General features: G+C 33.9%; 4 protein-coding genes and 1 non-coding gene across 5 annotated transcripts in view; 2 read left to right on the top strand and 3 right to left on the bottom strand.

The window, feature by feature from the left end:
* On the top strand, window positions 2,954–5,470 carry LOC104752681 (UDP-D-apiose/UDP-D-xylose synthase 1). Its single transcript, XM_010474881.2, has 8 exons — window positions 2,954–3,376; window positions 3,627–3,719; window positions 3,827–3,934; window positions 4,269–4,383; window positions 4,472–4,605; window positions 4,692–4,793; window positions 4,905–4,997; window positions 5,091–5,470. Exons 1-8 carry the CDS (start codon window positions 3,101–3,103, stop codon window positions 5,232–5,234), a joined length of 1,065 nt encoding a protein of 354 aa, XP_010473183.2. The 5' UTR covers window positions 2,954–3,100; the 3' UTR covers window positions 5,235–5,470.
* TRNAG-UCC lies at window positions 5,389–5,460 on the top strand. The gene has a single exon. It is a non-coding gene; the product is annotated as a tRNA-Gly (tRNA).
* LOC104752680 (histone deacetylase HDT4) lies at window positions 5,909–7,758 on the bottom strand. The gene is made up of 8 exons (XM_010474880.2): window positions 7,606–7,758; window positions 7,280–7,350; window positions 6,949–7,166; window positions 6,796–6,815; window positions 6,673–6,708; window positions 6,483–6,577; window positions 6,222–6,384; window positions 5,909–6,144 (listed from the first exon to the last, which is right to left on the bottom strand). The coding sequence occupies exons 1-8, from the start codon at window positions 7,616–7,618 to the stop codon at window positions 6,095–6,097; spliced, it is 666 nt and encodes a 221-aa protein (XP_010473182.1). The 5' UTR covers window positions 7,619–7,758; the 3' UTR covers window positions 5,909–6,094.
* Window positions 8,398–9,370, bottom strand: LOC104752679 (uncharacterized protein At4g22758). The gene has a single exon (XM_010474879.2). The coding sequence runs from the start codon at window positions 9,196–9,198 to the stop codon at window positions 8,626–8,628; it is 573 nt and encodes a 190-aa protein (XP_010473181.1). The 5' UTR covers window positions 9,199–9,370; the 3' UTR covers window positions 8,398–8,625.
* The window catches only part of LOC104754085 (glutathione S-transferase T2-like), a 4,450-nt gene continuing 3,909 nt past the window's right edge, over window positions 11,065–11,605 (bottom strand). Inside the window, exon 2 of the mRNA XM_010476243.1 lies at window positions 11,065–11,590. Coding sequence (XP_010474545.1) covers window positions 11,065–11,590 — 526 coding nt within the window. The remainder of the gene's footprint in view (window positions 11,591–11,605) is intronic.

Here is an 11,605-nt window from a genome sequence, read left to right as displayed (position 1 = left end):
TTTTTTTTTTTTTTTTTTTGTTTAATTCTATAAGAAACATCTAGGCATTTTTATATGTTTTTAGATAAACATATATTTAGTCTTTCTTATCGTTTTATATGTATAACTTGAGGCACGAGTTTGAATCAAGTTTAGACCGTAGTACAGTGAAACGAAGAAGCTAGCATTGAAGTATTTGATCAGTCAAAAAAAGCTCAGACAGCAAAAAAAAAAAGATGATTATATCGATATTGATGTTTGTAATATACACATTTCTGTGATAAGAAACATCTCATGGAAATTTATTGTATAGCCAGTAGGAAGTACTATACCATATGTATCATCTATAAAAACATAAAGCTATGAACAATAAGTAGATGAATTCGTGAATGGACTTGTACAACATCCCATTTCAAAGAAAAGTGTGGTTGGGGTTTTGTGATGAGAGTTTCGAGGTTGTTGCTTCGTGGAAATGTACCTGATTATTATTGTTCATCATTTGTTTCTCTTTCTTTTTTGTCTCAATCCTTTTTAGAAAAGACAAAATAAAATAAAATAATAACTAGCATATATATATATAAATAAGATTAATTTTGTTGACCTGACCATGTGGGTATATCAGTGATCTACCGGTCGAACAGCTCACTAGCTATGGGGCGATCACATGAACCCAAGGCTGCCCAAATGCTCTTTTGGGTTAAATTTTCCAATACGATAAATAAAATTTTCATAATGATTAAAGACGACCTATAACATTTTTTGTTTGTAATTAAAACGTCTTCATGGGTATGTAAAATGAGTAAATCGCATATGAAAACGTTATCTTATGCAAATTCCAAATAAAGTTACACAAAAGTATTTGTAGCTATTTTAGAAAAAAGAAAAAATGTATTTGTAGATTTAGTAGTGTATCAAACTATAGTTTTTTTGTTTTTAAAAATAATAAATACTCTTATAAATAAATAAAATGGTTATAAAAAAAGTTCTTAGCAATCCAAAATTAAACATCTTATCAGATATAAATAGAAAATGGGCCTAACACGTAAACATCGCATTGCATCAAATCTCATAGTACGTACATGCAATTAAGGCTAGTTAATAAGGATGGAGTGTAACTAGTCCACTTAAAAAAAAAATACATATGTTGATTTAGCAATGCACATCTAAATTCTTTCCAAAGAATTTTTAACATTCGTAATAAAAAGTGGAATCTCCAATGTTACTTGGTCAAGTTTTCGTCTATGTCGAGAAGAGTACTCTTTGTATTGATTCCAAAATAGTTACTTTATTTATCATTTTTGGTACTGCTAATTCTTCTTTGATCATTTTATGCAGTTTTTTTATATTTTGTTTTCAGTTAGGTTAAATGGAAACAGAAACGGATACATGAAAGTAAACATTTCGGAAATGAAAACGGCTTTTTTTCTAAAATTAAAAAGTGGAAATGTTTTAGAAATGTATGTATATACATATATGTATATATATATATATATATACCAAAACATCAAACGTAAAACCATATCAAAAGAAATGTTTGAAACAACAAAAATTCAAAACATAAATATTGAATAATTGAATTAACATAAATATCAAAATGTTTTTGTAGTGTTTCCCATTTCCGTAGTGTTTTCTTTTATGTTTTCAAACAGAAATTTTTTGAAATTCTGTTTTTGTGTCTTGTTTCCATGTTTCCACGAGTTTCCGTTTTTAAAACGTTTTAAAAATGGAAAATGGATCTCAATAGGAGTTTTTATCCGATATAGGTTCCAAATGTTTTTTTTTTGGACTGTTAACAAACAGAATTGTAATTGCGGGATAATGGTTTTATATGCAAATATTAATCTGATAAAGTTGTGCCACATTTTTCTTATTATACAATCACTTAAAAAACTTTAGATTTGGGGTTAGATTTTTTTTCTGACATTTATGCGATATGGCAATTTATCTTGTTAAAAGAATTTCTAATTATTCATGGATTATGCAGAAATTTATCCATGGATTTTGTGATATATTTGGAAGGCCCAGAATGATAATTTTTTAAGTAACCTGAATTTAAATCCAGTAGAGATTTTGTGGTTAGCGAATGATGAGTCCAAAGCTTGGTTTCTGGCACAACTTGAGGATGTGGCTGAGCCTACATATGTGGTCCCAAGGATAATCCCTGGTGGCGGTGGTGGTTTCATGGTATGGTGGCGGTTGCGGTTTCATGGTAGATAGGCATCAGACAAGCTATTTAGGTTTTGTATATGACTTTTGGAAAGCGACAAATCCATATGCACGCCGAGGTTAGTTTTGTTCTCCTCCTTTAGAGGAGGTCCTTACTATGGGAGTAGTCAATCTTCGTCGTAGTCTCTCCCCGCTTCATGCAAAAGTCAAAACTCTCGTTTGGGCAATGCGTTCTATAATTGAGGCGGATAATGATAATGTTGTTTTCTTTACCGACTGTTCTGACTTAGTGAAAATGATGTTTTCACATGCAAAATGGTCAGCGTTCACGCCTTATTTGAAAGATATCCAGGAAGATAAAGAAGAATTCACTTATTTCTCGTGGATCTTAATTTCACGCTCGCAGAATGATTAAACAGATAATCTGACACGACGAGTTTGTTCCGCAGTGCACCTTGTAAACGATGTTCCGTCACATTGGCTCTAACCCAATCTTATATGTATTGCAGTTGACAAAAAAAAACTTTAATTAATGAAATAAACACATTCTAGTAATTAGTTACTAGATTAACAATCATAATAATAATTAATAAATCATATAAAATCATTAGTCGAAGAAAATAATAAAACAGATCTTTTTGCTTGCTCACATCCTCTCAAAATCAAAACGAGATCACGTGGGATATACAGATAACGCACGTACAAACCACGCGCCGATACCGAGAGTTGATAATATTTTTCAATTTCGACCGAAACCAATTTGCCTCTCCGTTGTTCACATGCGATGCATCTTCTTCTCTGTTAAAATAAATATCCCACCGTCACCATTAGAACGCATTGTGTTATCATCTCCTCGAGAGAGAGAGAGAGAGAGGGAGAAAGCTTTACTGTAAACGAAGGATTTGATTTTTTTATTTTTCTGATCTGATCTTCTCGAGAGAGAGAGAGAGTAATCATGGCGAGCGGAGCTAATAGAGTGGATCTAGATGGAAGACCGATAAAACCGATGACGATATGCATGATCGGAGCCGGAGGTTTCATCGGTTCACATCTCTGTGAGAAGCTGATGACGGAGACACCGCATAAGGTGCTTGCGCTCGATGTTTACAACGATAAGATCAAACACTTGCTTGAGCCTGATTCCGTTGAATGGAGTGGTCGGATCCAGTTTCATCGTATCAATATTAAGCATGATTCCAGGCTTGAAGGACTTATTAAGATGGCGGATCTGGTAAATAAATTTGCTTATGAAATTGTTTCTTCGTATCTATCTCTCTCTGTTCTTCGTTGTTTATTAGTTAAGTGTGATAATTTAACTGTTGAGGAAATTGATAGTGTGTAATCGTGATTTTTGTCTCAGATCTGATCTGTTATTCGGAATTTAGATATGTTGATCTGTGATTTTTTGTTTTCTTCAGTGTTGAGATTGGTGATTTTCTGATGTAATTCTGATCTTTGTTTTTTTTTTTTTGGTTCTGCAGACTATAAATCTTGCTGCGATCTGTACTCCAGCTGATTACAATACGCGTCCTCTTGATACTATCTACAGCAATTTCATTGATGCGCTCCCAGTGGTATGTGTTTCTTACGTAGCTGTTGTTCTAAAGAATTGATGGAAACAAGTTATGTGCCTCATTAATTATTAGTTGAAATTGATTGGTTGATGTGTTGGTTTGTGTAGGTTAAGTACTGCTCTGAGAACAACAAGCGTCTCATTCACTTTTCCACCTGTGAAGTATATGGAAAAACCATAGGAAGCTTTCTTCCGAAGGATCATCCCCTGCGTGACGTAATGCCTTTTTGCACCTTTCGCTTTCAACATGTTTTGGTCTTCTTTTTTATCAATCTCACCAATGAATGTAATGTACTGAGGAACATGTTGAAACTAACATTTTTCTTTCTTTTTCCTAGCCATATGAGTTTAACTGTGAATTATTCAGTGGATTTCGTATAACTTTTTTTTTTTTTTAATTTTAGTTAAAAGTTTAGATAACTAGTCGTCTATCACACACCTGTAGAAGCTTAGAATAACTAAAATATGTAGAAAAACATGGTTTCTAGAACTTCAATCGCCGTGGGTTGGCTTCATTGTTTGCTAATGTTGTTTGTTGTGCTTTCTACAGGATCCTTCTTTCTATGTTCTTAAAGAAGATATTTCCCCTTGCATATTTGGTTCAATTGAGAAGCAGAGGTGGTCATATGCGTGTGCAAAGCAACTGATTGAGAGACTCGTTTATGGTAGGCTTTTTATTTTTCTTAGCTGACATGTGAGTGAATATAATGTGGTAAGAACCAAAAGGTTTACATCATTTGTTTCTTGTGACAGCTGAGGGTGCTGAGAATGGACTTGAGTTCACCATTGTAAGACCTTTTAACTGGATTGGACCTAGGATGGATTTCATCCCCGGCATTGATGGTCCTAGCGAAGGTGTCCCACGTGTCCTCGCCTGCTTTAGTAATGTAAGTATGCAAAGGCGAGTCTTTAATCCAATGTCATTCTGTATATTTGCCAACTTTTTATTAATGCATTCCTATTTATATTTCAGAATCTTCTACGCCGTGAGCCTCTCAAGCTTGTGGATGGTGGAGAATCACAGAGAACTTTCATCTACATCAAGGATGCTATCGAAGCCGTCCTTTTGATGATTGTACGTTCTATTGCTTATATCATTCTTTGTCGTTTTTGTTTACAAACTGTTAAACTTTAAAGGAGATCCAACCAAAAGAACCTGCACTGATATATTGTTTATGTGTTTCAGGAAAACCCAGAGAGGGCAAATGGGCATATCTTCAATGTTGGCAATCCAAACAACGAAGTTACAGTACGACAGCTAGCTGAAATGATGACTGAGGTGAGGAAGATTGGTTTCAAAACAACTGAAAGACGTGGTGGATTTTGCTATCCTCCTCTGGTTCTCAAATATTTAAAACGAATCATATTTCAGGTTTACGCGAAAGTGAGTGGAGAGGGAGCCATAGAGAGCCCAACGGTTGATGTTAGCTCCAAAGAGTTTTACGGGGAAGGTTATGACGACAGTGACAAGAGAATCCCAGACATGACAATAAGGAATGAAGATTCACTTATCTGACTAAAGTTTAAGTGAAAAGGATGAACATCATTGAAGCTTAGCTTTTTAGTGATCTTCAAATCCGACGGGCGACGGCTATGAAAAGAAAAAAGCTTTGGTGTTTAACGATCTTTTAAACAGTTATTAAATTGTAAAAAGCAATCCAGAATTAATAGCGTCTGTAGTCCAACGGTTAGGATAATTGCCTTCCAAGCAATAGACCCGGGTTCGACTCCCGGCAGACGCAAAATTATATTTTTCTTTTTGCATAATTTGCGTCTCTGTTTTCATTTATTTGGTCGCAGAATTCTGCCTGTTTCTCTTTTGATTTTTAAAAAAAAAAAACAAAATTCAGTGTTTAACAAACAAAGGTGGTTAAAAAAGGACAACTTGAATTAGTTGTGTGACCAATTTCGAATAAATTTATAAGCAAATCTATTTTAACAGTTTCATAAACTCATAATTACATATTTTCTATTATATTTAAATAGTTTTCACGAGTTTCGAATCTTATCTCTCTCTCTCTCTATGGTAGAGTTGTGAATATGTGTTTTTTGTTATGTGTAGACAACTTATGGGTATCTGCAATGGAAATTTTGACATGAGGAGAAGTCAATTTGAGATCAAGGATCAAGCTGATGCTACTATGGCCAATATTCGCTTCACCCGTCAGTTAATAATTATAATTAAGAATAACCATTGAAACCATTTAACTAACACCCCAAAAGACAACATAACAACATATTAGAATAATCCAAAATTTTCAAGAGCCCAAAAGCCTCACAAGTAACTCAACCATTAACCAATAGGGGTAATAACTATCAAAATTTTGTATCAAAAAGCAAAAACTTGTATGAAAAAATGTGACTTTGGCAGAGTCTCTAGTTTTTGCAGGAAAAACCACATGGGAATGGGCACTTCTTCTTCCCTCCTGCATCAAAAAAAAATGGTTGAAACTCATTAATCCAGTTTCATCTCTATCTCTCTTCACTTTGGATTTTTAGTTACCTGATGACTTGTTCTGAAACGCAGCTTTAGCCTTCTTTGATGCAACTGTGTTGTTCGTTGCTTTACCATTTGGAATCTTCTTACTCGGAGGCTCAACCTTTAAAGGTGATTCATCCTCTACGTCTTCTTCATCAGACTCATCCTCATCCTCATCAGAACCCATCTAAGCAAGCAAACAAACAGGACAAATCAATCAAGATTAGCTTTTTTACACTGATTCATTGCTTGCTACACACAACTAACTCCTGGAGCAAAATCTACCTCATCTGAGCCGGATTCATCATCTTCTTCGCCTGAGTCAGATTCATCCTCTTCAGGCTTGATCTCATTATTCATTTCATTTGGAGGCAAAGCACCTTTTTATAACAATGTCAAGGTTAAGATTTTATAAATAGAGTCACAACTAAACTCAAACTACCTCAAAACAGTAGGCTTTCTAAAGTGAGCTTACCACATTGTTGTTCCATGTACTCCTCTAACTCAGAATCTACACACAATAAAAAGAGAAAAGATAAAGCTTCAAGCTTTGATAGCAATTGAAATCAAAATATTAACTAAAAAATAAGAAACTCACCAGAATCAATCTCCTCATCCGTGAAGCATCAGAAAAAAAAAAAAAAAAAAAGGCAGAGCAAAAGCCAAATCAAGGATAAACAGACACAAGCTTTGTGAACATAAATTTGAATAAACCATTGAAAGATACAACCAATGAAAAACAAAAGGATATTGTTCGTCGTCACCAGGGGACTTGTAACCAATAAGAAAGACACTGCTTACAGAGCTGTGAGAAATCTCAAACTCTTGATCAAAGAAGATATCAAGAGAAACTTGAGGAAACTTCTTTGAGAGATTTCCGATAACAATCTTATTCTTATCCTCACCATGCTTCACATAAATTGGAACATTCTCATCTCCTTTCAACTTATTCAAGTCACCAATAGTAACCTAAGAGAATGGTAACAACAACTCACCCAATCAATATCAATCATGTTCAGTTTTGTTTACAAAGCAGAGAGAGAGAGAGAGAGAGAGAAAAATTCCAAAAACTGATAACATACCTGAGAGACATGGATTAAGTAACCATCTTCTGGTTCCACCATAAGAGGCATCCCTGGCTTAGCCTCAATTCCTACAATTGAACCATTACTCATCAAGTACCAATTCAAACAAAAAAACTCATAAAGGACAGATGCTTTGAAAACCAAGAATACTAATATTAGCAAACAATCTCATACAGTTTTGAACACAATGACAATGCTTTTTGACTACATAGAGATATAAAAACCAGATTTTTAAGGCTCTTTCACATAACAAAGCTAAGGAATACAAAAACTGATTTTATCAATAGAAGTTATAAAAGTATAAAATTTCAGAGAGGCAATACCCCAAAACTCCATAGCTAGTCAAAGATGAAGATGTGTGTGGCTGCTTTGAGATGATGAAATTTAGGGTTTTAGAGTTTGTTTGAAAAAAACAAAGAGAACAAAGGAGCGGCTTTTATTTATATGGATGCTCTTCTTACTCCTCCTTTAAACTTCCTTTTAGCCAGTAGGGTTTTACAACAATTTTAACCAAAAAAAATAAAAATGGAAAGACTTACTCCTTTTGGGTGGCTAGGTTAATGGGCCTTTATTCATAGTGGGCCAAATTAGAATCGGCCTTATTTGATGATGAGTTTTAGATGTACTACTTTTTTAAAGAAAATAATCTTTATTTTTTATTACATAATCTAAAACTAGAAGGATATATTTGTGAAATCTCAAAGAATCATAGAAAAGATTCTCTCTTTATTAAGTTATTTACATAATAATTTTCATCAAATTTTAATTCTATATTTCATTTTGTAAATCAACCCTTAAAAAATTATCTTATTAAAAAGGAGGATTAAACCAATAAAGCTAATAAAAAGAAGAAGAGCAACACGGCACTGAATTGGTTTCTTCGTTGGTCACAATTCACAAATGTCTGACTTTAGGGATAAGGTTGGCCAAAGTCGTTATTACATAAACATGAAAGCAAACTTCTATTATTAGATTTAGAGGTCTCAAACCAAAGTACATATCTCACAAACAACAAACAGATAATATAATAAAATAACGATGTTCTATTTAGATTGTAATTACCCACCTTTGTGGCTATATCCATCCTTCTAAAGTCATCAAATATAATGACAGTATTCATTATGTCAAAATGTATTTAGACCTTTCTTGAATCATCTTGGCATATAATTGAATAAAAAAAGACATTATGTACCACTAATTTATGATGATCATTCATTTTCTATATAGAAATATATTTACAGATTACTAAATAAAAATATATATATTTCTTCCTAGAAAATAAATAAATGTTGAAAATAATTTGGAAAAAAAAAAGCAATAATGATCCAAAATGTTTAAAACTTCTAGAAGCCAATAAATTTGAGCCAATGGAAACTAGTTTTAGCCACTTTCTCAGCTTCCTTCGAACAAGATTCCGACGACGACGAACCACCACCGCCGGCGTTATTTATCCGGCCACACAAGAAAAAGTTTCTTGAACCAAGCGATATCAGTTTCTCGTCTCTTCCGATACTCTCAAGACTAAACTGAGAGTAATGAAGATCAAACCGCGACGGTTCAGATTCCGGTAAGAATGGCCGGCGAGCTTCTTTAACATACTGACGAATCGCGGCGTCGATTAAGTCGCTAACGGTGGATTCCGGCGAGATGATAATCTGAACAGCTCCTAAACTCCCTTGAACCGTCACGTTGAGTAACAGTTTCGTCAGACGCGGCGGGAACGAAGCCGTATCCGATCTAGTGATGCTTTGACCACCGGTTGAGAATAGTTCCGGTAACGTCTTCGGTCTCCGAAGCTCTCCCGGGTTCGATAGCGGCGTCGTTCCTCTTCCGTGAAACGACATCGCTTTATCCGAGATTTTTCTCCGGTGAGACTTCTCTGTTTCCGGCGTTGCTTTCTTGTTACCGTTCTTCATTGTTTTAACGATTTGTTTTTAAACCGTCTTGGAGAAGCGGTGGTGGCTCTTGTATTGACGCCGGTCACCGGGAAAAAAGCTTACATAAGTCGAGGAGTGGCAAATATGTAAATAACGGAGGATGGTGTGGGTAAAAGTATAATATAATATGGGGAATGTGAGAAAGATTAGAATTGAAGGAGAGGAGTATATATAGTGGGATTTGTAGATAATGAAAGGGTGAGAAATTTCTTGGAAATTTCTCAGAGGGAGTGTGAGGTGAAGGGAACCGGCTATAGGAGGTGAACCGGAGATCCAATTATTGTGTGTAACTTGGGTATTGAGTCCAGGTTCAACCGGTGGCTTTTGAATTTATGAATGAAATTAGTAGTATTTATGTTATCCATAGGTCGTACTCTCGTAGAAACCAATTTGGACTAGGTTTTACATTCATGCACGTGGTTACTTTTAATTTCTACTATAAAATTGAATTTTTGAAATATACTCTATTTTTAATTAAAATTAAAGCATGTTCTAATACATTTTAAAATTTATTTATTTGTTCCTTAAAAACCATATCGGCTTTATAGAAATTAAAGTACCCATGTGCATGAATTGAATATACTAATATATAAAAGTAGATTAATTTAGGCAGCGAATAATGGTAACCTTATGAAAAGCGTATTTCAAGATTTGTTTTTAAAAATGGGTCTATGTCCAAAAAAATAAGAAAACACTGTATGCGTTTTTTTAGGGTGAACAAAATTCAGTGGACCCCAGTTAGTTTGTAAACATAGCTATTATCCAGCGGTATTTAGACAAAAAATAATTCTATTTTCTATTTTGAATTTTTTTTTAATTAATAAAAAGAGTAGTAATCAACATAGATTCTATGTCCTACACTCCTACTCTTACGTTACTTTGTCAAACACATGCAAATACCGAACAACAAATACTATTTACTATCTCTCTAGGCCTCCTATTACGGCATCTTTAATGGAGAACACTTTAGGATGTTTTTAGAGTAAAAATATAATGAAAATAACATAAGATTATTAGTTTAGATGTTTTGTTAAGAAGTTAGTTATTGGGAGAACAGATGTAAGATCATAAGATTTAATAATATAATAATCTTAAACATATTATAATTTTAAAAACTTTTAAAAATTACATTTAAATTGCATACTAAAAAAACTTTTACTAAAATTCAAAATACAATACCAAATTCAAATGAAACAAAAAAACATTGTAAATAAAATAAAATAAAAAACCAAACGAACATATTACTTAATTAATTAAAGCGCACAAACATTTTATTTAATTAATACATTGTTTAATGTCCAAATTTATTCCATATATTCTCATTCAAATTCTCCTTTAATTTGTGATGTGTTTGTCTATCACGAATTATTGTATGACCATCACCAAAACCTTCAAGATTTGAAGGCATATTTACTGAAAACGTAAGATCCGGAGTAGTTCCGGTTCCATCTTCTTGTTGGAATTTTTGTTCGTCATAGAGTGTATATGAATCTCGTTCATCTTCGACAATCATATTATGGAGTATGAGACATGCTCTCATAATATATACAATTTTACCCTTTCACCATAAAAGAGATGGATTTTTAATCATGGCGAATCTAGATTGCAGGACTCCAACTAATATATAACAATGAAAACAAAAACAAGTTTGTAACCAAACAGCGGAGATTCAATAAAAACATATAAGAAAACAAGTTGAACAAAGTCACATATGTGATTCATAAACACATTAAAAACATAAGACAAACATAGTTAAAACAAACATGTGATAAAACAAACAAAGTTAAAACAAACATAATTAAAACAAACATATTTAAAGCAAACATAGTTAAAACACAGTTAAGTTTAAAACAGTTCAGCCATTAGCTTCTTCTTTAGAGCTTTTTCATCTTCGTCTAGAGTTTCTTTCTTGGCAATGAGAGTGTCAAGAATGGACATCTTTTGGAGTTCTTTCATGCCCTCCAAATCCTTCTGTCTTATCTCGCACATGTGACTAAACTCCGCAGATGGTGCAGCCTTCTCTTTACCTTTGTTTCTTAATTTTTTCATTGCTTTTATCTCCGGAGGCCTGCTCTCGTGCTCACCAACGACAGAACCTGTAGATGGTACAACTTCATCAACTTTTCTTTTGTTAGAGCTGGTTGTCTTTGGAGTGAGGTTCATAGCCTCCAGGTTTACCCATTTCTGTTTATAGCGTAGCACATTCCAGGCATACTCCATATGGAACTTCTTCTTGTACAAGTTAGTGTAGATTTGGTGAGCATTCTGCAGAATATCTAAATCGTTCATCCCACTAGCTTTCTCACTCTCTGCCTCTGCAAAAGCTCCACAGAACTTGCTCACTTCCTTACTGATTTTTTGCCATCTTTGTCTACAATGGTCAGGG

The sequence above is a fragment of the Camelina sativa genome, chromosome 16 (genome assembly GCF_000633955.1).
Source record: "Camelina sativa cultivar DH55 chromosome 16, Cs, whole genome shotgun sequence".
NCBI lineage: Eukaryota > Viridiplantae > Streptophyta > Magnoliopsida > Brassicales > Brassicaceae > Camelina > Camelina sativa.
The sequence above is the reverse complement of the archived record's forward strand: the minus strand, read 5'-3'. Positions and strand labels throughout refer to the sequence as shown.

Coding starts and splice junctions, on each gene's coding strand:
- LOC104752681 (XM_010474881.2), top strand. CDS start 3,101: ATGGCGAGCGGAGCTAATAGAGTGGATCTAGATGGAAGACCGATAAAA. Junction 4,384..4,471: donor GATTGAGAGACTCGTTTATG/GTAGGCTTTTTA, acceptor TTCTTGTGACAG/CTGAGGGTGCTGAGAATGGA. Junction 4,998..5,090: donor TAGCTGAAATGATGACTGAG/GTGAGGAAGATT, acceptor ATCATATTTCAG/GTTTACGCGAAAGTGAGTGG.
- LOC104752679 (XM_010474879.2), bottom strand. CDS start 9,198: ATGAAGAACGGTAACAAGAAAGCAACGCCGGAAACAGAGAAGTCTCAC.
- LOC104752680 (XM_010474880.2), bottom strand. Junction 6,816..6,948: donor TCCCCTGGTGACGACGAACA/ATATCCTTTTGT, acceptor CTGATGCTTCAC/GGATGAGGAGATTGATTCTG. Junction 6,385..6,482: donor ATGAATCCGGCTCAGATGAG/GTAGATTTTGCT, acceptor TTGCTTGCTTAG/ATGGGTTCTGATGAGGATGA.